The sequence below is a fragment of the Xenopus tropicalis genome, chromosome 3 (genome assembly GCF_000004195.4).
Source record: "Xenopus tropicalis strain Nigerian chromosome 3, UCB_Xtro_10.0, whole genome shotgun sequence".
In the NCBI taxonomy this organism is placed as follows: domain Eukaryota; kingdom Metazoa; phylum Chordata; class Amphibia; order Anura; family Pipidae; genus Xenopus; species Xenopus tropicalis.
The window spans coordinates 153287453-153315386 of record NC_030679.2 but is presented as its reverse complement, the minus strand read 5'-3'; the positions used below and the strand labels follow the sequence as shown (position 1 = coordinate 153315386).

General features: G+C 56.3%; 2 protein-coding genes across 2 annotated transcripts; one reads left to right on the top strand and one right to left on the bottom strand.

Moving 5' to 3' along the window:
• Nucleotides 1–2282: 2282 nt before the first annotated feature.
• phf23 (PHD finger protein 23) lies at nt 2283–10707 on the bottom strand. The gene is made up of 5 exons (NM_001011148.1): nt 10486–10707; nt 6065–6096; nt 5733–5828; nt 5189–5651; nt 2283–2838 (listed from the first exon to the last, which is right to left on the bottom strand). The coding sequence occupies exons 1-5, from the start codon at nt 10520–10522 to the stop codon at nt 2630–2632; spliced, it is 837 nt and encodes a 278-aa protein (NP_001011148.1). The 5' UTR covers nt 10523–10707; the 3' UTR covers nt 2283–2629.
• A 526-nt stretch (nt 10708–11233) lies between these two features.
• dvl2 (dishevelled segment polarity protein 2) lies at nt 11234–27197 on the top strand. The gene is given in 15 exon segments (NM_001079192.1): nt 11234–11441; nt 15374–15443; nt 18167–18312; nt 18382–18482; nt 20618–20744; nt 20823–20913; nt 21001–21070; nt 21356–21495; nt 21578–21654; nt 21737–21804; nt 23252–23386; nt 23494–23643; nt 25191–25367; nt 25452–25676; nt 25766–27197. Coding segments are annotated over 15 exon segments (2199 nt in total). The 5' UTR covers nt 11234–11280; the 3' UTR covers nt 26227–27197.
• The last annotated feature ends 737 nt before the right edge of the window (nt 27198–27934 follow it).

Here is a 27934-nt window from a genome sequence, read left to right as displayed (position 1 = left end):
CGTAAGTAACACCGGTACCATCCCCACAGGGGCAGCCCAGCAAGCCTAGGGGTATTATACAGGGTTTATAACTGTAACTAGGGGCAATTTACCCGTAAGTAACACCGGTACCATCCCCACAGGGGCAGCCCAGCAAGCCTAGGGGTATTATACAGGGTATATAACTGTAACTAGGGGCAATTTACCCGTAAGTAACACTGTACCATCCCCACAGGGGCAGCCCAGCAAGCCTAGGGGTATTATACAGGGTATATAACTGTAACTAGGGGCAATTTACCCGTAAGTAACAATGTACCATCCCCACAGGGGCAGCCCAGCAAGCCTAGGGGTATTATACAGGGTATATAACTGTAACTAGGGGCAATTTACCCGTAAGTAACACTGTACCATCCCCACAGGGGCAGCCCAGCAAGCCTAGGGGTATTATACAGGGTATATAACTGTAACTAGGGGCAATTTACCCGTAAGTAACAATGTACCATCCCCACAGGGGCAGCCCAGCAAGCCTAGGGGTATTATACAGGGTATATAACTGTAACTAGGGGCAATTTACCCGTAAGTAACACCGTACCATCCCCACAGGGGCAGCCCAGCAAGCCTAGGGGTATTATACAGGGTATATAACTGTAACTAGGGGCAATTTACCCGTAACTAACACCGGTACCACCCCCACAGGGGCAGCCCAGCAAGCCTAGGGGTATCAAACCCGTATGGACCTCCACTTTATTCTCACTATAAGTCCCCTCCACATGTGTCAGGGGTTAATAATTTGGCCAGTAATTGCCCTATAGAGGGTTTTGGGGGCCATGAACTACCGAGGTAGGGCAACTGGGCCATTGCCCAGGGGGAGGAGCCAACTGACAGTTAATTGGGGGCTGATATACTGGTCTGGGCGCTGCTGGGCCTATAGGGTGATACGGGCAGCTTGCCCAGGGGGAGAGGCCAGCTGACAGCTAATTGGGGGCAGATATACTGGTCTGGGTGCTGCTGGGCCTATAGGGCGATACGGGCAGCTTGCCCAAGGGGAGGGGCCAACTGACAGGGTTAATTGGGGCAGATATACTGGTGTGGGTGCTGCTGGGCCTATAGGGCGATACGGGCAGCTTGCCCAGGGGGAGGGGCCAACTGACAATTAATTGGGGGCAGATATACTGGTCTGGGTGCTGCTGGGCCTATAGGGTGATACGGGCAGCTTGCCCAGGGGGAGGGGCCAACTGACAGTTAATTGGGGGCAGATATACTGGTCTGGGTGCTGCTGGGCCTATAGGGCGATACGGGCAGCTTGCCCAGGGGGAGGGGCCAACTGACAGGGTTAATTGGGGGCAGATATACTGGTCTGGGTGCTGCTGGGCCTATAGGGTGATACGGGCAGCTTGCCCAGGGGGAGGGGCCAACTGACAGTTAATTGGGGGCAGATATACTGGTCTGGGTGCTGCTGGGCCTATAGGGCGATACGGGCAGCTTGCCCAGGGGGAGGGGCCAACTGACAGGGTTAATTGGGGCAGATAAATTGGTCTGGGTGCTGCTGGGTGAGGCCCAGATCCCAAGATGGCACCGGAGGAGCCTGGATCCATTGCCTAAAATGCTATGTGCCCCCCAGAGCAGCGAGGGCACTTTGGGCACAGAGCAGTATGAGGTGCCCAATGGCCCAGCTGAGCTCTCTATGGTACAGACTGGGCACTGCCAGTTCTGTGTTGCCCCCTTCCTGCTGAGTGTAAGCACTAGTGCCCCCATGTACCAGCTGTCATACACACAGAGTAACCTAGGTACCCACGCTGGCAGTGCCAAGGGGCAGGAGCCAGAGGTGCCATACACAGTTACCTGGGTACCCACACTGGCCGTGCCAAGGGGCAGAAGGGGTAGGAGCCGGAGGTGCTATAGTTACCTGGGTACCCACGCTGGCAGTGCCAGGGGGCAGAAGAGGGAGGAGCCAGAGGTGCTATACACAGTTACCCCCAGGGGGCAGAAGAGGGAGGAGCCAGAGGTGCTATACACAGTTACCCCCAGGGGGCAGAAGAGGGAGGAGCCAGAGGTGCTATACACAGTTACCCCCAGGGGGCAGAAGGGGGAGGAGCCAGAGGTGCTATACACAGTTACCCCCAGGGGGCAGAAGCCAGAGGTGCTATACACAGTTACCCCCAGGGGGCAGAAGGGGGAGGAGCCAGAGGTGCTATACACAGTTACCCCCAGGGGGCAGAAGGGGGAGGAGCCAGAGGTGCTATACACAGTTACCCCCAGGGGGCAGAAGGGGGAGGAGACAGAGGTGCTATACACAAAGTAACTTTATTTGTAGGGTACAAACCGCATTTATTACAGGAGAGACAAAAAAAATAAAGATTCTGTCCATTATTTACACGAGCCGCTGGCATAGGGGGCGCCACTGCCCCACCCCCGGCAACGGCACCTTGGGACACACACAGCAATGCTCCGAGGGGAGTAGGGAGAGATCGGCTCCGTGGGGGGCGGAGTTCACCCCGCCCCTGCTCTGTATGCCCCTCCCACCCCCGCAGTCTCTCCCTATTCGCCCGGGCTCATTGTGATCCCCCCCACAAAACAACACAAATCTTCCACAAGTAGGTGCTCTAGGGTGGGGTACACTGTGCCCGCCCCTCAGTCTCTGTGTTTGGGCTCAGGGGGCGGAGTCTGCCTTTGGCGTGGTGGCCCCCGGGAGCCTTCCTGCCCTGCACTTCTGGCAGTAGTAGACGTCGGGCACGTTGCTCTTGCGGATCTTGGCACAGGAGAGGTGCACCCACGTGCAGCACACGTTGCACTCGATCATGGGGCGCCCCGCAAACGGCTTCTCGCAGTAACATGTGACCAGGTCCCACGAGTCGTCCCCTGCGGTGAGAGAGGGGCATCAGGAAGGGACACATGGGGGCAGCCCCTCCCACATACTCACCCTCTCCTCTATACTGGGCACAGAGCCTGCGTAGCCCCTCCCACATACTCACCCTCTCCTCTATACTGGGCACAGAGCCTGCGTAGCCCCTCCCACATACTCACCCTCTCCTCTATACTGGGCACAGAGCCTGCATAGCCCCTCCCACATACTCACCCTCTCCTCTATACTGGGCACAGAGCCTGCGTAGCCCCTCCCACATACTCACCCTCTCCTCTATACTGGGCACAGAGCCTGCATAGCCCCTCCCACATACTCACCCTCTCCTCTATACTGGGCACAGAGCCTGCGTAGCCCCTCCCACATACTCACCCTCTCCTCTATACTGGGCACAGAGCCTGCATAGCCCCTCCCACATACTCACCCTCTCCTCTATACTGGGCACAGAGCCTGCGTAGCCCCTCCCACATACTCACCCTCTCCTCTATACTGGGCACAGAGCCTGCGTAGCCCCTCCCACATACTCACCCTCTCCTCTATACTGGGCACAGAGCCTGCGTAGCCCCTCCCACATACTCACCCTCTCCTCTATACTGGGCACAGAGCCTGCGTAGCCCCTCCCACATACTCACCCTCTCCTCTATACTGGGCACAGAGCCTGCGTAGCCCCTCCCACATACTCACCCTCTCCTCTATACTGGGCACAGAGCCTGCATAGCCCCTCCCACATACTCACCCTCTCCTCTATACTGGGCACAGAGCCTGCATAGCCCCTCCCACATACTCACCCTCTCCTCTATACTGGGCACAGAGCCTGCGTAGCCCCTCCCACATACTCACCCTCTCCTCTATACTGGGCACAGAGCCTGCGTAGCCCCTCCCACATACTCACCCTCTCCTCTATACTGGGCACAGAGCCTGCATAGCCCCTCCCACATACTCACCCTCTCCTCTATACTGGGCACAGAGCCTGCATAGCCCCTCCCACATACTCACCCTCTCCTCTATACTGGGCACAGAGCCTGCGTAGCCCCTCCCACATACTCACCCTCTCCTCTATACTGGGAACAGAGCCTGCGTAGCCCCTCCCACATACTCACCCTCTCCTCTATACTGGGCACAGAGCCTGCGTAGCCCCTCCCACATACTCACCCTCTCCTCTATACTGGGCACAGAGCCTGCGTAGCCCCTCCCACATACTCACCCTCTTCTCTATACTGGGCACAGAGCCTGCATAGCCCCTCCCACATACTCACCCTCTCCTCTATACTGGGCACAGAGCCTGCGTAGCCCCTCCCACATACTCACCCTCTCCTCTATACTGGGCACAGAGCCTGCATAGCCCCTCCCACATACCCTCTCCTCTATACTGGGCACAGAGCCTGCGTAGCCCCTCCCACATACCCTCTCCTCTATACTGGGCACAGAGCCTGCGTAGCCCCTCCCACATACCCTCTCCTCTATACTGGGAACAGAGCCTGCGTAGCCCCTCCCACATACCCTCTCCTCTATACTGGGCACAGAGCCTGCGTAGCCCCTCCCCCATACTCACCCTCTCCTCTATACTGGGCACAGAGCCTGCGTAGCCCCTCCCACATACTCACCCTCTCCTCTATACTGGGCACAGAGCCTGCGTAGCCCCTCCCACATACTCACCCTCTCCTCTATACTGGGCACAGAGCCTGCGTAGCCCCTCCCACATACTCACCCTCTCCTCTATACTGGGCACAGAGCCTGCGTAGCCCCTCCCACATACTCACCCTCTCCTCTATACTGGGCACAGGGCCTGCATAGCCCCTCCCACATACTCACCCTCTTCTCTATACTGGGCACAGAGCCTGCGTAGCCCCTCCCACATACTCACCCTCTCCTCTATACTGGGCACAGGGCCTGCATAGCCCCTCCCACATACTCACCCTCTCCTCTATACTGGGCACAGAGCCTGCGTAGCCCCTCCCACATACTCACCCTCTCCTCTATACTGGGCACAGGGCCTGCATAGCCCCTCCCACATACTCACCCTCTCCTCTATACTGGGCACAGAGCCTGCATAGCCCCTCCCACATACTCACCCTCTCCTCTATACTGGGCACAGAGCCTGCATAGCCCCTCCCACATACTCACCCTCTCCTCTATACTGGGCACAGAGCCTGCGTAGCCCCTCCCACATACTCACCATTACTAACAGGCCCCACCCCTGAGGAGCAGGCACCATTTAGGCAACACTCTGTGTGCCAGGGACATGATTGGGGCTATTCTCCCAGCAGCCCCAGGGTGCCACCCTACTGCCCCCCTCTGGCAGCTCCCCAGCACACACCCCCATGTGGGGTACCCCAATACCCCACTCACCTGATTCCACCATAATATCCTCGTCCATCACTTGGGTGTCTGCGTCGCTGGAGCTGCCCCCTCCGTCTCGGCTGCTTTCTGCACTGGGGGGCAGTTGGGGGGCAGGCAGTGACCCCGGTGCCGCCGGTCTCTCCTCTCGCTCTTCCTCGTCCGTATCGGTGTCGCTCATTCTCACGCCCCCCCGGTGCCGCTGCCGCCTTTTCCTGCGACTCCCCTTTTTCGCTTGCACCTCCTCCTCCTCCGCGCCATCTTCTTGCCCCCCGGGCATCTTGCTACTGCCCCCACCGGCCCCTTGGGATTTAGCTTTCATGACAAAAGTCTCGATGGTGCTGATATCGGAGGTTGCAGGGGGCTGAGGAGGCTCAGGGGGTGCAGGGAGTTGGGGGGGGTCGGGGGAGTCCCAGCCATCACTTTCCTCTGTTCGGTGGGGAGACACGGAGCTTGGAGGGGTCCACGCGCGCTCCTGGGGGGGCAGAAGGTTAGTATGAGAGGCTTTCTGCCCCTACCCCATAGGCCCCGCCCATGTTAGGGCCCCGGTACTTACCTCTTTAGCAGGGGTGGGTATGTACCCGGCGTAGGCCAACACGAAGCTGCAAAAGCGGTTAAAGTCTTCCACCGTGCGAGAGCGTTTCTGGGGGGGCTAAAGAGAGAGACCGTGAGGCACATGTGGCCCCTCCCCTCATATACACCTGCCCAGAGCTCCACCCACCTCCCATACTGCCCAATCAGTTACAGTCACATGACTCCCTTTGTACTGCAACCCCCCACCCCCACCAGCCATAGTACCCCAGCCCCCCCCCCCATGCCTTACTGATCCCTCCCTCCTCCTCATGCCCCGCCCATCACACCTGATAGCCTGGCACCGCCTCTACTTACCTGAGACAGGGACTTCAAGTTCAGGGGCGGATCTGGGGGGAAAAGGGGAAACATGAGAATGAGGCTCAAACAGACTCCTCCCCCAACCGATCGGTTTGGCTGCACAATCCCCGCCCTTGTCATGTGACACAGCAGCCCAATGCTCTATAAGCCACACCCCTTGTACATACCCCACACAGTATATACCCCACTAACTGCCCCTTACACACACAGTATATACCCCACTAACTGCCCCCTTCCACACACAGTATATACCCCACTAACTGCCCCTTCCACACACAGTATATACCCCACTAACTGCCCCTTCCACACACAGTATATACCCTACTAACTGCCCCTTCCACACACAGTATATACCCTACTAACTGCCCCCTTCCACACACAGTATATACCCCACTAACTGCCCCTTCCACACACAGTATATACCCTACTAACTGCCCCCTTCCACACACAGTATATACCCCACTAACTGCCCCTTCCACACACAGTATATACCCCACTAACTGCCCCCTTCCACACACAGTATATACCCCACTAACTGCCCCTTACACACACAGTATATACCCCACTAACTGCCCCCTTCCACACACAGTATATACCCCACTAACTGCCCCTTCCACACACAGTATATACCCCACTAACTGCCCCTTCCACACACAGTATATACCCCACTAACTGCCCCTTCCACACACAGTATATACCCTACTAACTGCCCCTTCCACACACACAGTATATACCCCACTAACTGCCCCTTCCACACACAGTATATACCCCACTAACTGCCCCCTTCCACACACAGTATATACCCCACTAACTGCCCCTTCCACACACAGTATATACCCCACTAACTGCCCCTTCCACACACAGTATATACCCCACTAACTGCCCCTTCCACACACAGTATATACCCCACTAACTGCCCCTTCCACACACAGTATATACCCCACTAACTGCCCCCTTCCACACACACACACAGTATATACCCCACTAACTGCCCCTTCCACACACAGTATATACCTCACTAACTGCCCCTTACACACACACAGTATATACCCCACTAACTGCCCCTTCCACACACACAGTATATACCCCACTAACTGCCCCTTCCACACACAGTATATACCCCACTAACTGCCCCCTTCCACACACAGTATATACCCCACTAACTGCCCCTTCCACACACAGTATATACCCCACTAACTGCCCCTTCCACACACAGTATATACCCCACTAACTGCCCCTTCCACACACAGTATATACCCCACTAACTGCCCCTTCCACACACAGTATATACCCCACTAACTGCCCCCTTCCACACACACACAGTATATACCCCACTAACTGCCCCTTCCACACACAGTATATACCCCACTAACTGCCCCTTACACACACACAGTATATACCCCACTAACTGCCCCTTCCACACACAGTATATACCTCACTAACTGCCCCTTACACACACACAGTATATACCCCACTAACTGCCCCTTCCACACACAGTATATACCCCACTAACTGCCCCTTCCACACACAGTATATACCCCACTAACTGCCCCTTCCACACACAGTATATACCCCACTAACTGCCCCTTCCACACACAGTATATACCCTACTAACTGCCCCCTTCCACACACAGTATATACCCCACTAACTGCCCCTTCCACACACACAGTATATACCCCACTAACTGCCCCCTTCCACACACAGTATATACCCCACTAACTGCCCCTTCCACACACAGTATATACCCCACCAACTGCCCCTTACACACACAGTATATACCCCACTAACTGCCCCTTCCACACACAGTATATACCCCACTAACTGCCCCTTCCACACACAGTATATACCCCACTAACTGCCCCCTTCCACACACAGTATATACCCCACTAACTGCCCCCTTCCACACACAGTATATACCTCACTAACTGCCCCTTCCACACACAGTATATACCCCACTAACTGCCCCTTCCACACACAGTATATACCCCACTAACTGCCCCTTCCACACACAGTATATACCCCACTAACTGCCCCCTTCCACACACACACAGTATATACCCCACTAACTGCCCCTTCCACACACAGTATATACCTCACTAACTGCCCCTTACACACACACAGTATATACCCCACTAACTGCCCCTTCCACACACACAGTATATACCCCACTAACTGCCCCTTCCACACACAGTATATACCCCACTAACTGCCCCCTTCCACACACAGTATATACCCCACTAACTGCCCCTTCCACACACAGTATATACCCCACTAACTGCCCCTTCCACACACAGTATATACCCCACTAACTGCCCCTTCCACACACAGTATATACCCCACTAACTGCCCCCTTCCACACACACACAGTATATACCCCACTAACTGCCCCTTCCACACACAGTATATACCTCACTAACTGCCCCTTACACACACACAGTATATACCCCACTAACTGCCCCTTCCACACACAGTATATACCCCACTAACTGCCCCTTCCACACACAGTATATACCCCACTAACTGCCCCTTCCACACACAGTATATACCCCACTAACTGCCCCTTCCACACACAGTATATACCCTACTAACTGCCCCCTTCCACACACAGTATATACCCCACTAACTGCCCCTTCCACACACACAGTATATACCCCACTAACTGCCCCCTTCCACACACAGTATATACCCCACTAACTGCCCCTTCCACACACAGTATATACCCCACCAACTGCCCCTTACACACACAGTATATACCCCACTAACTGCCCCTTCCACACACAGTATATACCCCACTAACTGCCCCTTCCACACACAGTATATACCCCACTAACTGCCCCCTTCCACACACAGTATATACCCCACTAACTGCCCCCTTCCACACACAGTATATACCCCACTAACTGCCCCCTTCCACACACAGTATATACCTCACTAACTGCCCCTTCCACACACAGTATATACCCCACTAACTGCCCCCTTACACACACAGTATATACCCTACTAACTGCCCCTTCCACACACACAGTATATACCCCACTAACTGCCCCCTTCCACACACAGTATATACCCCACTAACTGCCCCTTCCACACACAGTATATACCCCACTAACTGCCCCTTCCACACACAGTATATACCCCACTAACTGCCCCTTCCACACACAGTATATACCCCACTAACTGCCCCTTCCACACACACAGTATATACCCCACTAACTGCCCCTTCCACACACAGTATATACCCCACTAACTGCCCCTTCCACACACACAGTATATACCCCACTAACTGCCCCCTTCCACACACAGTATATACCCTACTAACTGCCCCTTCCACACACACAGTATATACCCCACTAACTGCCCCTTCCACACACAGTATATACCCCACTAACTGCCCCTTCCACACACAGTATATACCCCACTAACTGCCCCTTCCACACACACAGTATATACCCCACTAACTGCCCCTTCCACACACAGTATATACCTCACTAACTGCCCCTTCCACACACACAGTATATACCCCACTAACTGCCCCTTCCACACACAGTATATACCCCACTAACTGCCCCTTCCACACACAGTATATACCCCACTAACTGCCCCTTACACACAGTATATACCCCACTAACTGCCCCTTACACACAGTATATACCCCACTAACTGCCCCTTCCACACACAGTATATACCCCACTAACTGCCCCTTCCACACACAGTATATACCCCACTAACTGCCCCTTACACACACAGTATATACCCTACTAACTGCCCCCTTCCACACACAGTATATACCCTACTAACTGCCCCTTCCACACACAGTATATACCCCACTAACTGCCCCTTCCACACACACAGTATATACCCCACTAACTGCCCCTTCCACACACAGTATATACCCCACTAACTGCCCCTTCCACACACACAGTATATACCCCACTAACTGCCCCTTCCACACACAGTATATACCTCACTAACTGCCCCTTCCACACACAGTATATACCCCACTAACTGCCCCTTCCACACACAGTATATACCCCACTAACTGCCCCTTCCACACACAGTATATACCCCACTAACTGCCCCTTCCACACACACAGTATATACCCCACTAACTGCCCCTTCCACACACACAGTATATACCCCACTAACTGCCCCTTCCACACACAGTATATACCCCAATAATTGCCCCCCCACTACCTGTTATACCTTTTTAACTGCCCCGTCCATGTGTTATTTACCCCAAACCTTGGAAACTACCCCCCCCGGGGTAACTATCTCCCGTTGCCCCCCAAGCTTCTGCCCCAACATATTGAGCCCCAGTTTGATCCAAGTGCCCCATCCGCCCCTGGGAAGGGCAGTTTTGTCCCATTCTGCCCCAATTACCCCACCGGCCCGACCTACCCCTCCCCACACGACTCACCTTCAGGACTGGCCTCCCCCATGGTGGTTTCCAGCATCTCCGAGCCCTGATACCCCCTCCGGGGCAGAAACAGACTCCGTCACACGATCGTCTCCGGCCAGGGGATGGAACAGCTCCAACTGCCCCTCCTAGGGGCAAATGTTCAGGCCCTACTGCCCCCCTCACTAACAGAAGTACCCCCCCACCCCGGGGCTTATACCCTGCCACTTGGGCTGCTACCCCTCCCGAACCGCCTGCTCTCCCGTCGCAGGGAACACCAGAGATGTAGTTCAGCCGCCGGCGCAAAGCATTACGGTCCTTGTAGTTCAAGAACCATGGTCACTCCCCAACGAAAAAGCCAAGTTCTCCGAATAAGAACTACAACTCCCAGGAAACCTTGCGCAACTGAGCCCTCCCAGCAGCCCCCGCGCTTAGCTATTAATCAGCACAGAAAGGGAGGGGCGTGAAGCGCATGCGCATTAGGGACCGAGGCGTCGTGATGCATGCTGGGAAATGTAGTTTGCGTCCTCTACCCGCTGTTGGGCGTGACCAGCGCCGTAAGTTTTGTCCCGCCCTTGGCGCTAGCGGAAAGCGCTGTCTGTGGGAAGTGCGTGGTGCGACAACGTAACGGCAATTTGCAGAGTCTTGTGATTGGCCCCTGTGGGCCTGTCAGAGAGGCGTCTCCTAGTTAGTCCCGCCCCGCAAGTGCGTCATTCCGTCACACGCCGCTCTGGGGAGCTGCTGGGATTCGTGGGCGGTAGAGGCCGCAGCGGGTAGTACGGGAGGCCGGGGCTTGGGGTTGCGCTAGGCCGCAGGATGGCGGAGACTAAAGTCATTTACCATCTGGACGAGGAGGAGACCCCGTACCTGGTGAAGGTTCCGGTCCCGGCCAATGAGATCCGCCTGCGGGACTTCAAGGCTGCGCTGGGCCGGGGCCACGCCAAATATTTCTTCAAGGCCATGGACCAGGACTTCGGGTACGCCCCTCCCCTGTGGCCCCTGGGGGTCATGCCCCGCCCCTTCAGGCCTGCCCTCCTGCTGCTTCTTCTGCAGCCCTAATGTCTACCTGATAACTGCCCCACTAACTGCCCCTACTACTGATATTTACCCCTCAGCCCTAATGTCTGCCTGATAACTGCCCCACTAACTGCCCCTACTACTGATATTTACCCCTCAGCCCTAATGTCTGCCTGATAACTGCCCCCAGTAACTGCCCCCAGTAACTGCCCCCAGTAACTGCCCCCAGTAACTGCCCCCACTACTGATATTTACCCCTCAGCCCTAATGTCTGCCTGATAACTGCCCCACTAACTGCCCCTACTACTGATATTTACCCCTCAGCCCTAATGTCTGCCTGATAACTGCCCCCAGTAACTGCCCCCAGTAACTGCCCCCAGTAACTGCCCCCACTACTGATATTTACCCCTCAGCCCTAATGTCTGCCTGATAACTGCCCCACTAACTGCCCCTACTACTGATATTTACCCCTCAGCCCTAATGTCTGCCTGATAACTGCCCCACTAACTGCCCCCTGCTACTGTTATTTACCCCTCACCCCTAATGTCTGCCTGATAACTGCCCCACTAACTGCCCCTACTACTGATATTTACCCCTCAGCCCTAATGTCTGCCTGATAACTGCCCCACTAACTGCCCCACTAACTGCCCCTACTACTGATATTTACCCCTCAGCCCTAATGTCTGCCTGATAACTGCCCCACTAACTGCCCCTACTACTGATATTTACCCCTCAGCCCTAATGTCTGCCTGATAACTGCCCCACTAACTGCCCCTACTACTGATATTTACCCCTCAGCCCTAATGTCTGCCTGATAACTGCCCCACTAACTGCCCCCACTACTGATATTTACCCCCTCACCCCTAATGTCTGCCTGATAACTGCCCCACTAACTGCCCCCACTACTGATATTTACCCCTCAGCCCTAATGTCTGCCTGATAACTGCCCCAGTAACTGCCCCTACTACTGATATTTACCTCTCAGCCCTAATGTCTGCCTGATAACTGCCCCAGTAACTGCCCCCTGCTACTGTTATTTACCCCTCACCCCTAATGTCTGCCTGATAACTGCCCCAGTAACTGCCCCTACTACTGATATTTACCCCTCAGCCCTAATGTCTGCCTGATAACTGCCCCACTAACTGCCCCCACTACTGATATTTACCCCTCAGCCCTAATGTCTGCCCCACTAACTGCCCCTCTAACTGCCCCTACTACTGATATTTACCCCTCAGCCCTAATGTCTGCCCCACTAACTGCCCCTACTACTGATATTTACCCCTCACCCCTAATATCTGCCTGATAACTGCCCCAGTAACTGCCCCTACTACTGTTATTTACCCCTCAGCCCTAATGTCTGCCCCACTAACTGCCCCCACTACTGATAATTACCCCTCAGCCCTAATGTCTGCCTGATAATTGCCCCCACTAACTGCCCCACTAACTGCCCCTACAACTGATATTTACCCCTCACCCCTAATGTCTGCCTGATAACTGCCCCAGTAACTGCCCCCTGCTACTGTTATTTACCCCTCACCCCTAATGTCTGCCTGATAACTGCCCCCACTAACTGCCCCAGTAACTGCCCCTACTACTGATATTTACCCCTCACCCCTAATGTCTGCCTGATAACTGCCCCAGTAACTGCCCCCTGCTACTGATATTTACCCCTCAGCCCTAATGTCTGCCTGATAACTGCCCCACTAACTGCCCCCACTACTGTTATTTACCCCTCAGCCCTAATGTCTGCCTGATAACTGCCCCACTAACTGCCCCTACTACTGATATTTACCCCTCAGCCCTAATGTCTGCCTGATAACTGCCCCACTAACTGCCCCTACTACTGATATTTACCCCCTCACCCCTAATGTCTGCCTGATAACTGCCCCCAGTAACTGCCCCCAGTAACTGCCCCCAGTAACTGCCCCCAGTAACTGCCCCCAGTAACTGCCCCCAGTAACTGCCCCCAGTAACTGCCCCCAGTAACTGCCCCAGTAACTGCCCCCACTACTGTTATTTACCCCTCAGCCCTCAGCCCTAATGTCTGCCTGATAACTGCCCCACTAACTGCCCCTACTACTGATATTTACCCCCTCACCCCTAATGTCTGCCTGATAACTGCCCCAGTAACTGCCCCCAGTAACTGCCCCCAGTAACTGCCCCCAGTAACTGCCCCCAGTAACTGCCCCCAGTAACTGCCCCCAGTAACTGCCCCCACTACTGTTATTTACCCCTCAGCCCTAATGTCTGCCTGATAACTGCCCCACTAACTGCCCCTACTACTGATATTTACCCCTCAGCCCTAATGTCTGCCTGATAACTGCCCCAGTAACTGCCCACTGCCCCTACTACTGTTATGTACCCCCTCAGCCCTAATGTCTGCCTCATAACTGCCCCTACCAATGTTATGTACCCCCTCAGTCCTAATATCTGGTACAGCTTATTGTGTGCCCAGAACATTCCCTCTCTGTATATTTGTATTTATACATATGGGTAGGAGGTGCCATAGTGTTTCCCTTAGACAGTACAGTATGGGGGTACAGCTTATTGTGTGCCCAGAACATTCCCTCTCTGTATATTTGTATTTATACATATGGGTAGGGGGTGCCATAGTGTTTCCCTTAGACAGTACAGTATGGGGGCGGAGCTTATTGTGTGCCCAGAACATTCCCTCTCTGTATATTTGTATTTATACATATGGGTAGGAGGTGCCATAGTGTTTCCCTTAGACAGTACAGTATGGGGGTACAGCTTATTGTGTGCCCAGAACATTCCTTCTCTGTATATTTGTATTTATACATATGGGTAGGGGGTGCCATAGTGTTTCCCTTAGACAGTACAGTATGGGGGTACAGCTTATTGTGTGCCCAGAACATTCCTTCTCTGTATATTTGTATTTATACATATGGGTAGGGGGTGCCATAGTGTTTCCCTTAGACAGTACAGTATGGGGGTACAGCTTATTGTGTGCCCAGAACATTCCTTCTCTGTATATTTGTATTTATACATATGGGTAGGGGGTGCCATAGTGTTTCCCTTAGACAGTACAGTATGGGGGTACAGCTTATTGTGTGCCCAGAACATTCCTTCTCTGTATATTTGTATTTATACATATGGGTAGGGAGGTGCCATAGTGTTTCCCTTAGACAGTACAGTATGGGGGTACAGCTTATTGTGTGCCCAGAACATTCCTTCTCTGTATATTTGTATTTATACATATGGGTAGGGGGTGCCATAGTGTTTCCCTTAGACAGTACAGTATGGGGGCGGAGCTTATTGTGTGCCCAGAACATTCCCTCTCTGTATATTTGTATTTATACATATGGGTAGGGGGTGCCATAGTGTTTCCCTTAGACAGTACAGTATGGGGGCGGAGCTTATTGTGTGCCCAGAACATTCCCTCTCTGTATATTTGTATTTATACATATGGGTAGGAGGTGCCATAGTGTTTCCCTTAGACAGTACAGTATGGGGGTACAGCTTATTGTGTGCCCAGAACATTCCCTCTCTGTATATTTGTATTTATACATATGGGTAGGGGGTGCCATAGTGTTTCCCTTAGACAGTACAGTATGGGGGTACAGCTTATTGTGTGCCCAGAACATTCCTTCTCTGTATATTTGTATTTATACATATGGGTAGGGGGTGCCATAGTGTTTCCCTTAGACAGTACAGTATGGGGGTACAGCTTATTGTGTGCCCAGAACATTCCCTCTCTGTATATTTGTATTTATACATATGGGTAGGGGGTGCCATAGTGTTTCCCTTAGACAGTACAGTATGGGGGCGGAGCTTATTGTGTGCCCAGAACATTCCCTCTCTGTATATTTGTAGGAATAGGAGGTGCCTTATGACCCCTATGGGGGTAATTACCTCTCTAATCTCATTGCAGGGTAGTTAAGGAGGAGATATCGGATGACAATGCCAAGCTGCCCTGCTTTAATGGCCGTGTGGTGTCGTGGGTAAGTGCCCGGTACCCCCCCCCCCCCCCCTCTGTTCCTGGGTGAGGCCTTCTGGGAAATACCCCATAGCACTTCTTTTGCCTAAATGTCATTCTGATCCCCTTCCCTATATCCATTCCTCATTCTCTGCACTGCTGGTTCTGACTCCTGATACAACTCCCCAATACCCATTCATCCCTCATTCTCACTGGGTTTATAGTTATGTGTAACTGTCACTGTGTCTGTCCCTTTCCCTTCCCTGCACTGCTGGTTCTGACTCCTGATACAACTCCCCAATACCCATTCATCCCTCATTCTCACTGGGTTTATAGTTATGTGTAACTGTCACTGTCCCTTTCCCTTCCCTGCACTGCTGGTTCTGACTCCTGATACAACTCCCCAATATCCATTCATCCCTCATTCTCACTGGGTTTATAGTTATGTGTAACTGTCACTGTCCCTTTCCCTTCTCTGCACTGCTGGTTCTGACTCCTGATACAACTCCCCAATATCCATTCATCCCTCATTCTCACTGGGTTTATAGTTATGTGTAACTGTCACTGTCCCTTTCCCTTCCCTGCACTGCTGGTTCTGACTCCTGATACAACTCCCCAATATCCATTCATCCCTCATTCTCACTGGGTTTATAGTTATGTGTAACTGTCACTGTGTCTGTCCCTTTCCCTTCCCTGCACTGCTGGTTCTGACTCCTGATACAACTCCCCAATATCCATTCATTCCTCATTCTCACTGGGTTTATAGTTATGTGTAACTGTCACTGTGTCTGTCCCTTTCCCTTCCCTGCACTGCTGGTTCTGACTCCTGATACAACTCCCCAATATCCATTCATCCCTCATTCTCACTGGGTTTATAGTTATGTGTAACTGTGTCTGTCCCTTTCCCTTCCCTGCACTGCTGGTTCTGACTCCTGATACAACTCCCCAATATCCATTCATCCCTCATTCTCACTGGGTTTATAGTTATGTGTAACTGTCACTGTGTCTGTCCCTTTCCCTTCCCTGCACTGCTGGTTCTGACTCCTGATACAACTCCCCAATATCCATTCATCCCTCATTCTCACTGGGTTTATAGTTATGTGTAACTGTCACTGTCCCTTTCCCTTCCCTGCACTGCTGGTTCTGACTCCTGATACAACTCCCCAATATCCATTCATTCCTCATTCTCACTGGGTTTATAGTTATGTGTAACTGTCACTGTGTCTGTCCCTTTCCCTTCCCTGCACTGCTGGTTCTGACTCCTGATACAACTCCCCAATACCCATTCATCCCTCATTCTCACTGGGTTTATAGTTATGTGTAACTGTCACTGTGTCTGTCCCTTTCCCTTCCCTGCACTGCTGGTTCTGACTCCTGATACAACTCCCCAATACCCATTCATCCCTCATTCTCACTGGGTTTATAGTTATGTGTAACTGTCACTGTGTCTGTCCCTTTCCCTTCCCTGCACTGCTGGTTCTGACTCCTGATACAACTCCCCAATATCCATTCATCCCTCATTCTCACTGGGTTTATAGTTATGTGTAACTGTCACTGTGTCTGTCCCTTTCCCTTCCCTGCACTGCTGGTTCTGACTCCTGATACAACTCCCCAATATCCATTCATTCCTCATTCTCACTGGGTTTATAGTTATGTGTAACTGTCACTGTGTCTGTCCCTTTCCCTTCCCTGCACTGCTGGTTCTGACTCCTGATACAACTCCCCAATATCCATTCATCCCTCATTCTCACTGGGTTTATAGTTATGTGTAACTGTCACTGTGTCTGTCCCTTTCCCTTCCCTGCACTGCTGGTTCTGACTCCTGATACAACTCCCCAATATCCATTCATTCCTCATTCTCACTGGGTTTATAGTTATGTGCCGGTTGGGTGCCTGTGTGGCGCCGGTTGGGTGCCTGTGTGGCGCCGGTTGGGTGCCTGTGTGGCGCCGGTTGGGTGCCTGTGTGGCGCCGGTTGGGTGCCTGTGTGGCGCCGGTTGGGTGCCTGTGTGGCGCCGGTTGGGTGCCTGTGTGGCGCCGGTGGGTGCCTGTGTGGCGCCGGTTGGGTGCCTGTGTGGCGCCGGTTGGGCCGGTGGCGCCGGTGGGCCTGTGGCGCCGGTTGGGTGCCTGTGTGGCGCCGGTTGGGTGCCTGTGTGGCGCCGGTTGGGTGCCTGTGTGGCGCCGGTTGGGTGCCTGTGTGGCGCCGGTTGGGTGCCTGTGTGGCGCCGGTTGGGTGCCTGTGTGGCGCCGGTTGGGTGCCTGTGTGGCGCCGGTTGGGTGCCTGTGTGGCGCCGGTTGGGTGCCTGTGTGGCGCCGGTTGGGTGCCTGTGTGGCGCCGGTTGGGTGCCTGTGTGGCGCCGGTTGGGTGCCGGCCCGTGGGTGCTGGGGTGCCTGTGTGACGCCGGTTGGGTGCCGGTTGGGTGCCTGTGTGACGCCGGTTGGGTGCCGGTTGGGTGCCTGTGTGACGCCAGTTGGGTGCCTGTGTGACGCCGGTTGGGTGCCGGTTGGGTGCCTGTGTGGCGCCGGTTGGGTGCCTGTGTGACGCCGGTTGGGTGCCTGTGTGACGCCGGTTGGGTGCCAGGTTGGGTGCCTGTGTGACGCCGGTTGGGTGCCTGTGTGACGCCGGTTGGGTGCCTGTGTGACGCCGGTTGGGTGCCTTTGTGACGCCGGTTGGGTGCCTTTGTGACGCCGGTTGGGTGCCAGTTGGGCGCCCGCGTACGTTTAATTCCCCCCCTGTCTCTCTGGTGCAGCTCGTGTCCTCCGAGACCTCCCAGACGGATTCTGCCCCCCCAGCTGCAGAGGTCCGACCCGACCCACCCCCTGTCCCACCCCCTGTGCCGCCGCCCCCCGCAGAGAGGACCAGTGGTATTGGAGACTCGCGGCCTCCCTCCTTTCAGTAAGTATGAGGGTGTGGCCCCGGGGCCCCCCTGCCCGCAGGAACTGACTGTGCTTATGTCTCTCTCAGCCCCAACGTGTCGGGCAGCACCGAGCAACTGGATCAGGACAACGAGTCTGTAATCTCCATGCGCAGAGACCGGGTCAGGCGCCGAGACAGCACCGAGCAAGGTGAGGGGCACCGGGGGCACAATGCCAGGGTACTATGGTTGCTTGGTTCCCACAGGTGGGGGAGGGGCCGGGGGCACAATGCCAGGGTACTATGGCTGCTTGGTTCCCACAGGTGGGGGAGGGGCCGGGGGCACTGGGGGCACAATGCCAGGGTACTATGGCTGCTTGGTTCCCACAGGTGGGGGAGGGGCCGGGGGCACAATGCCAGGGTACTATGGCTGCTTGGTTCCCACAGGTGGGGGAGGGTCCGGGGGCACAATGCCAGGGTACTATGGCTGCTTGGTTCCCACAGGTGGGGGAGGGGCCGAGGGCACTGGGGGCACAATGCCAGGGTACTATGGTTGCTTGGTTCCCACAGGTGGGGGAGGGTCCGGGGGCACAATGCCAGGGTACTATGGCTGCTTGGTTCCCACAGGTGGGGGAGGGGCCGAGGGCACTGGGGGCACAATGCCAGGGTACTATGGTTGCTTGGTTCCCACAGGTGGGGGAGGGGCCGGGGGCACAATGCCAGGGTACTATGGTTGCTTGGTTCCCACAGGTGGGGGAGGGGCCTGGGGCACTGGGGGCACAATGCCAGGGTACTATGGCTGCTTGGTTCCCACAGGTGGGGGAGGGCCGGGGGCACAATGCCAGGGTACTATGGTTGCTCGGTTCCCACAGGTGGGGGAGGGGCCTGGGGCACAGGGGGCACAATGCCAGGGTACTATGGCTGCTTGGTTCCCACAGGTGGGGGAGGGGCCTGGGGCACTGGGGGCACAATGCCAGGGTACTATGGCTGCTTGGTTCCCACAGGTGGGGGAGGGGCCTGGGGCACTGGGGGCACAATGCCAGGGTACTATGGCTGCTTGGTTCCACAGGTGGGGGAGGGGCCGGGGGCACTGGGGGCACAATGCCAGGGTACTATGGTTGCTTGGTTCCCACAGGTGGGGGAGGGGCCGGGGGCACAATGCCAGGGTACTATGGCTGCTTGGTTCCCACAGGTGGGGGAGGGGCCGGGGGCACTGGGGGCACAATGCCAGGGTACTATGGTTGCTCGGTTCCCACAGGTGGGGGAGGGCCTGGGGCACCGGGGGCACAATGCCAGGGTACTATGGCTGCTTGGTTCCCACAGGTGGGGGAGGGGCCGGGGGCACTGGGGGCACAATGCCAGGGTACTATGGTTGCTTGGTTCCCACAGGTGGGGGAGGGTCCGGGGGCACAGGGGGCACAATGCCAGGGTACTATGGCTGCTTGGTTCCCACAGGTGGGGGAGGGGCCGGGGGCACAGGGGGCACAATGCCAGGGTACTATGGTTGCTTGGTTCCCACAGGTGGGGGAGGGGCACCGGGGGCACAATGCCAGGGTACTGTGGCTGCTTGGTTCCCACAGGTGGGGGAGGGGCACCGGGGGCACAATGCCAGGGTACTGTGGCTGCTTGGTTCCCACAGGTGGGGGAGGGGCCGGGGGCACAATGCCAGGGTACTATGGCTGCTTGGTTCCCACAGGTGGGGGAGGGGCCGGGGGCACTGGGGGCACAATGCCAGGGTACTATGGCTGCTTGGTTCCCACAGGTGGGGGAGGGGCCTGGGGCACAGGGGGCACAATGCCAGGGTACTATGGCTGCTTGGTTCCCACAGGTGGGGGAGGGGCCTGGGGCACAATGCCAGGGTACTATGGCTGCTTGGTTCCCACAGGTGGGGGAGGGGCCTGGGGCACTGGGGGCACAATGCCAGGGTACTATGGCTGCTTGGTTCCCACAGGTGGGGGAGGGGCCTGGGGCACTGGGGGCACAATGCCAGGGTACTATGGTTGCTCTGTTCCCGCAGGTGGGGGAGGGGCCTGGGGCACAGGGGGCACAATGCCAGGGTACTATGGCTGCTTGGTTCCCACAGGTGGGGGAGGGGCCTGGGGCACTGGGGGCACAATGCCAGGGTACTATGGCTGCTTGGTTCCCACAGGTGGGGGAGGGGCCTGGGGCACTGGGGGCACAATGCCAGGGTACTATGGCTGCTTGGTTCCCACAGGTGGGGGAGGGGCCTGGGGCACTGGGGGCACAATGCCAGGGTACTATGGTTGCTCTGTTCCCGCAGGTGGGGGAGGGGCCTGGGGCACAGGGGGCACAATGCCAGGGTACTATGGTTGCTCTGTTCCCGCAGGTGTTGCCAGGGGGGTGAATGGACGGGCAGAGCGGCACCTCTCGGGGTACGAATCCTCCTCGACGCTTCTGACCAGTGAGATTGAGACGAGTATCTGTGACTCGGAGGAGGACGACGCTATGAGCAGGTACTGTGGCCCCGCCCAGATGCCAGGGAGTGGGAGGGGCTTGCATGGGGCCTGATGCCAATATGGCTGTTCCCTCAGGTTCAGCAGTTCCACGGAGCAGAGCAGCGCATCCCGCCTCCTGAAGCGCCACCGGCGCCGCCGCAAGCAGAGACCCCCCCGCCTGGAGAGGGTGAGTTACAGCAGGGATAGCTATAGAGTGCCCTGATTGGTGCTCCAGCCAGGCCCCACCCTCAGCCCCGCCTTCTCTCTCTTACAGACCTCCTCCTTCAGCAGCGTCACCGACTCCACCATGTCCCTCAACATCATCACCGTCACGCTGAATATGGGTGAGTCGGCCCCGCCCACTCTGCTCCCATTGGCTTAGCTCGCCTTCTCTGTACCCCAGGGGGGCAGTTACTGAGACAGGAGATTGACCTTTAACCCTGACTCACAGCTTCCCCCCACCAATCACTACAGCCCTGATGAGAGGAGGAACAGCTCCCCCTACTGGTCAGTGGGCAGTGCTTGGGCCCAGGCTTGGCGCAGTTGCACCAGGGGTGTCCGGGGGACTCCCAGCCATGTGACCCCGCCCCTTTATGGGCAGTTCTTAACCCTTTCCTCTCCCTCCCCAGAGAAGTACAATTTCCTGGGCATCTCTATCGTGGGGCAGAGCAACGAGCGCGGTGACGGGGGCATTTATATTGGCTCCATAATGAAGGGCGGAGCCGTGGCAGCCGACGGGAGGATTGAACCCGGGGACATGTTGCTGCAGGTAAGTGTTGCCCCTCCCTTGCTGGATAGGTAGATACCCCCGGGCACTTACCCCCATGCACTCTCTCTCTCTCTCTCTGCAGGTCAATGACATCAATTTTGAGAATATGAGCAACGACGATGCTGTTCGTGTCCTTAGGGATATTGTCCATAAGCCGGGGTAAGGGGGTGGGTCCTAGGGGCAACTAATAGCCTGGGGGGTAAGTGTTTATGCCTTTAATTTTACCCTGCCTCTCTTACAGGCCTATTATCCTGACCGTGGCCAAATGCTGGGACCCTTCCCCACAGGGCTACTTCACTCTCCCCCGCAGTAAGTCCCCCCACTTCTACACCCCCCTCCTCTTGTACCCCCAAACTCTTTCTGCACCTCTTCCATGTCCTCCCTCACTGTATTGTCTTCTACTCTCCTCCCCCTACCGAATCATGTGACCCAGTCGTCTCCTCCCCTGCCCCTCCCATTCCCTCACTGTTTCATGTGACTCTGTGCTGTCTCCTCCCCTGTCCCCCAACCCTCACTGTATCATGTGACTCTGTGCTGTCTCCTCCCCTGTCCCCCAACCCTCACTGTATCATGTGACTCTGTGCTGTCTCCTCCCCTGCCCCTCCCATTCCCTCACTGTATCATGTGACTCTGTGCCGTCTCCTCCCCTGCCCCCCAACCCTCACTGTATCATGTGACTCTGTGCCGTCTCCTCCCCTGCCCCCCAACCCTCACTGTATCATGTGACTCTGTGCTGTCTCCTCCCCTGCCCCCCAACCCTCACTGTATCATGTGACTCTGTGCCGTCTCCTCCCCTGCCCCTCCCATTCCCTCACTGTATCATGTGACTCTGTGCCGTCTCCTCCCCTGCCCCCCAACCCTCACTGTATCATGTGACTCTGTGCTGTCTCCTCCCCTGCCCCCCAACCCTCACTGTATCATGTGACTCTGTGCTGTCTCCTCCCCTGCCCCCCAACCCTCACTGTATCATGTTACTCTGTGCTGTCTCCTCCCCTGCCCCTCCCATTCCCTCACTGTATCATGTGACTCTGTGCTGTCTCCTCCCCTGCCCCCCAACCCTCACTGTATCATGTGACTCTGTGCCGTCTCCTCCCCTGCCCCCCAACCCTCACTGTATCATGTGACTCTGTGCTGTCTCCTCCCCTGCCCCCCAACCCTCACTGTATCATGTGACTCTGTGCCGTCTCCTCCCCTGCCCCCCAACCCTCACTGTATCATGTGACTCTGTGCCGTCTCCTCCCCTGCCCCCCAACCCTCACTGTATCATGTGACTCTGTGCTGTCTCCTCCCCTGCCCCCCAACCCTCACTGTATCATGTGACTCTGTGCCGTCTCCTCCCCTGCCCCTCCCATTCCCTCACTGTATCGTGTGACTCTGTGCTGTCTCCTCCCCTGCCCCTCCCATTCCCTCACTGTATCATGTGACTCTGTGCTGTCTCCTCCCCTGCCCCCCAACCCTCATGTATCATGTGACTCTGTGCTGTCTCCTCCCCTGCCCCTCCCATTCCCTCACTGTATCATGTGACTCTGTGCTGACTCCTCCCCTGCCCCTCCCATTCCCTCACTGTATCATGTGACTCTGTGCTGTCTCCTCCCCTGCCCCTCCCATTCCCTCACTGTATCATGTGACTCTGTGCTGTCTCCTCCCCTGCCCCTCCCATTCCCTCACTGTATCATGTGACTCTGTGCTGACTCCTCCCCTGCCCCTCCCATTCCCTCACTGTATCATGTGACTCTGTGCTGACTCCTCCCCCCAGACGAGCCCATCCAACCGATTGACCCTGCTGCCTGGGTGTCCCACTCGGCTGCACTTAGCGGATCGTTCCCAGTGTACCCCGGCAGCGCCTCCATGAGCAGCATGACCTCCAGCACCTCTGTGACTGAGACCGAGCGTAAGTGTCTCACTACTGGGGGGCCCTGTACCCCACCTGGGAAGGAATGGGTTAACAGACGCGGGCAGTCATGTGACAGGTACGTTTAACCATTTCTGTGCCTGCAGTTTCCCACGCACTCCCGCCGGTGTCGCTCTTCAGCCTCTCTGTACACACGGACTTGGCTTCCGTCGCGAAGGTCATGGCCTCCCCGGAGTCCGGCCTCGAGGTCCGAGATCGTATGTGGCTCAAAATCACCATTCCCAACGCTTTCCTGGGTGAGACCCTCCTCTTGCCCCTCCCTCTGCCCCCTCATGGGGTCAGTCTGGTCTGGGGCAGTTCCATGGGGTACTAATGGCAGGGATGTCTCTGTGGGGCAGTTCCATGGGGTACTAATGGCAGGGATGTCTCTGTGGGGCAGTTCCATGGGGTACTAATGGCAGGGATGTCTCTGTGGGGCAGTTCCATAGGGTACTAATGGCAGGGATGTCTCTGTGGGGCAGTTCCATGGGGTACTAATGGCAGGGATGCCTCTGTGGGGCAGTTCCATGGGGTAACTAACGGTACTTGCCCCCCCAGTGTACGTGACTGTCCCCTTGCCCCCCCCCGTGTACGTGACTGTCCCCTTGCCCCCCCAGTGTACGTGACTGTCCCCTTGCCCCCCCCCCCAGTGTACGTGACTGTCCCCTTGCCCCCCCCCCCCCAGTGTACGTGACTGCCCCCTTGCCCCCCCCCCCAGTGTACGTGACTGCCCCCTTGCCCGCCCCAGTGTACGTGACTGCCCCCTTGCCCCCCCAGTGTACGTGACTGCCCCCTTGCCCCCCCAGTGTACGTGACTGCCCCCTTGCCCCCCCAGTGTACGTGACTGCCCCCTTGCCCCCCCAGTGTACGTGACTGCCCCCTTGCCCCCCCAGTGTACGTGACTGCCCCCTTGCCCCCCCAGTGTACGTGACTGCCCCCTTGCCCCCCCCCAGTGTACGTGACTGCCCCCTTGCCCCCCCCCAGTGTACGTGACTGCCCCCTTGCCCCCCCCAGTGTACGTGACTGCCCCCTTGCCCCCCCCCCAGTGTACGTGACTGTCCCCTTGCCCCCCAGTGACTGTCCCCTTGCCCCACCAGTGACTGTCCCCTTGCCCCACCAGTGACTGTCCCCTTGCCCCCCCAGTGACTGTCCCCTTGCCCCCCCAGTGTACGTGACTGTCCCCTTGCCCCCCCAGTGACTGTCCCCTTGCCCCCCCAGTGTACGTGACTGTCCCCTTGCCCCCCCAGTGTACGTGACTGTCCCCTTGCCCGCCCCAGTGTACGTGACTGCCCCCTTGCCCCCCCCAGTGTACGTGACTGCCCCCTTGCCCCCCCCAGTGTACGTGACTGCCCCTTGCCCCCCCCAGTGTACGTGACTGCCCCCTTGCCCCCCCCAGTGTACGTGACTGCCCCCTTGCCCCCCCCAGTGTACGTGACTGCCCCCCCAGTGTACGTGACTGCCCCCCCCAGTGTACGTGACTGCCCCCTTGCCCCCCCCAGTGTACGTGACTGCCCCCTTGCCCCCCCCCAGTGTACGTGACTGCCCCCCCAGTGTACGTGACTGCCCCCCCCAGTGTACGTGACTGCCCCCTTGCCCCCCCCAGTGTACGTGACTGCCCCCTTGCCCCCCCCAGTGTACGTGACTGCCCCCTTGCCCCCCCCCAGTGTACGTGACTGCCCCCTTGCCCCCCCCAGTGTACGTGACTGCCCCCTTGCCCCCCCAGTGTACGTGACTGCCCCCTTGCCCCCCAGTGACTGCCCCCTTGCCCCCCCAGTGTACGTGACTGTCCCCTTGCCCCCCCCAGGCTCAGACATGGTAGACTGGCTGTACCACCACGTGGAGGGCTTCCAGGACCGGCGGGAGGCGCGCAAGTTTGCCAGTAACCTGCTGAAGGCCGGGCTCATTCGCCACACGGTGAACAAGATCACCTTCTCGGAGCAGTGTTACTATATCTTCGGGGATCTCACCGGCTGTGAGAACTGTAAGTGCGGGGGGTAACTGGGGTAGGGACATTGGGGGGGCAGTGGGGCAGATGGTCTCTGAGTGTTTTGCTCTCCCCCCGCAGACATGGCCAACCTCTCTCTAAATGACAATGATGGATCCAGCGGTGCCTCCGACCAGGACACTTTGGCCCCTCTGCCTCTCCCTGGGGCCTCCCCGTGGCCCCTACTCCCCACCTTCTCCTACCAGTACCCAGCCCCCCACCCGTACAGCACCCAGCCCCCCGCCTACCATGAGTTATCCTCCTACAGCTACGGCATGGGCAGCGCCGGCAGCCAGCACAGCGAGGGTGAGTCCAAGGGGGCAATAAGGGGCAATATTCTGTGTGGGTCACCGGTCCATCCTATTGGCTAATCTCTCCTTTCTTTGGTCCCACAGGGAGCAGGAGCAGCGGCTCCAACCGCAGCGACGGGGGGCGGGGCACGCAGAAGGACGAGCGCTCGGGGGTAGTCGGGGTGGGCGGGGGGGAGTCTAAGTCGGGATCTGGAAGTGAGTCGGAATACTCCACCCGCAGCAGCATAAGGAGAATAGGGGGTGGGGAGGCTGGCCCCCCCAGCGAGCGCTCCACTTCATCGCGGCCTCCACTTCACCATCCACCCTCGGTCCATTCCTACGCGGCCCCCGGCGTCCCCCTCTCCTACAACCCCATGATGCTCATGATGATGCCCCCCCCACCGTTACCTCCGCCTGGGGCGTGCCCTCCGTCGTCTTCTGTTCCACCCGGAGCTCCGCCCCTTGTGCGGGATCTAGCGTCTGTTCCCCCGGAGCTAACTGCCAGCCGCCAGTCGTTCCACATGGCCATGGGCAACCCCAGCGAGTTCTTTGTGGATGTCATGTGACACTAAGGGGCCGTTAGTGCCCTTCCTACCCCCCCCCCCGGGCTCTGTACGTACAATCAGCGTTTATATGGTCACACTTACATTTCAGCCTAGGGCAGGGATGCCCCTTGCTCACTACATGGACCCGGGCTCTCCTGAAGGGGGCAATAAACCCAGAAGGATTATGGGAAGCCCACCACAAAGGGGACTATCGATACGATGCTATTCCAGCAAGGGGTACGGACTATCCCCGCCTTTGCTTTTCTTATTATGGGAGAAATTAAGCTTTTTTTTTTCTTTCCTCCTGTTTATGTTGACACTATAGTTAGTCGTGATGTCATAGCCCGGTGACATCACTCAGAGGGGCGTTGGCTAAACTCTATAACAGTAGGGTCTTACTCTAACCCTGTTTGTAGGAAGAGAACGTAAGGAAATAGTTGAAACGAACAAATTCTGAACTCTGATGTCACCCATCAGTGACCTCATTGGTGACATCATAACCTCTGTCTGTTACTAAACACTAAAACTCCGAGGGGTCCGCTGTACGCTCCTATCTACACGCACACGTATGTATCTCTACACAGACGGTACTTGCCCCGCAGGGTGCAGTGATAATGAAGTATGTTTATCCGTGTATGTTAATAATGTGCCCCCCTGGGGGCAGGAAGGGGGGGGGGGGGCAGCCTTTCTGCCCCACGAGACACTGCTTCTCTGTTACCAATAGACATTTCTTTGTATTTTTACACGTAAAGCTGTCGCTGTGAAACAGACTCCACCCCCAAACCCCCCCATTCTGGCGCCGTCGGTGCCTTGTCAGACCAACCAATGAATGCCTTAGTGTTGGGCCCAGATGGGGGAGGGATTGTGGCCCTCTGGCTCTGCCCCGGGGGCAAATTAAGTGCCTCGGTTACTTGCCTCTTATTGTATTTATTACTTTTTTTTAGTGCATAAACCTCAGTAATAAAGGAAATAAACCTTGTGTTTTATAGCAAGACCTCCCTCTGCGTGCTGATTGGTGGGACTGGTTGGATCCACTTCTGCCTTTTCCCTCCTACAGAACCAGCGCCACAAGGTACCACAGAGGCTCTTGGTTGGGAGAACTCGGACCTTAAGTACTGGGGTTGTTTCTGCTAGAGAGGCTTCCGGCCACCAATCACCGGTGCCGTATTCTTCTGCAGGGCAGGGACCCCCAACCAGTAACTCGGGGCAACATGTTGCTCCCCAATCCCTTGGGTGTTGCTCCCAGTGGCCCCAAACCGGGCAGTTATTTTTGAATTCCTGGATTGGGGGCATAAAAACCAGGTGTACTGGCAAACAGAGCCTCCTATAGGCTACCAGTCCTCATAGGGGCTACCAAATAGCCAATCAGAGACCTTATGTGGCTTTATTTGTTCTTGGGTTGCTCCCCAATTCTTTTTACATTTGAATGTGGCTCATTGGTAAAAAAGGTTGGGGATCCCCCCCCCCCCGGCTCTAGAGCATAGAGAGCTCCCCTACTGGTGCTTTAATCTTCCCTCCAATAGGGCTGTTCTGCCCCCAATAAGGGGTAATTATATCTTAGTTGGGATCAAGTACAGGTACTGTTTTATTATTACAGAGAAAAGGGAATCATTTAACCATTAAATAAACCCAATAGGGCTGTTCTGCCCCCAATAAGGGGTAATTATATCTTAGTTGGGATCAAGTACAGGTACTGTTTTATTATTACAGAGAAAAGGGAATCATTTAA

What these genes read in the sequence shown, in the direction of transcription:
- phf23 (NM_001011148.1), bottom strand. Translation starts at nt 10,522, where the DNA reads ATGCTGGAAACCACCATGGGGGAGGCCAGTCCTGAAG. An exon ending in ACTTGAAGTCCCTGTCTCAG is followed by an intron (nt 5,829 to 6,064) that starts GTAAGTAGAGGC and finishes CTCTCTCTTTAG; the next exon opens with CCCCCCCAGAAACGCTCTCG. An exon ending in GGATATTATGGTGGAATCAG is followed by an intron (nt 2,839 to 5,188) that starts GTGAGTGGGGTA and finishes CTCTCACCGCAG; the next exon opens with GGGACGACTCGTGGGACCTG.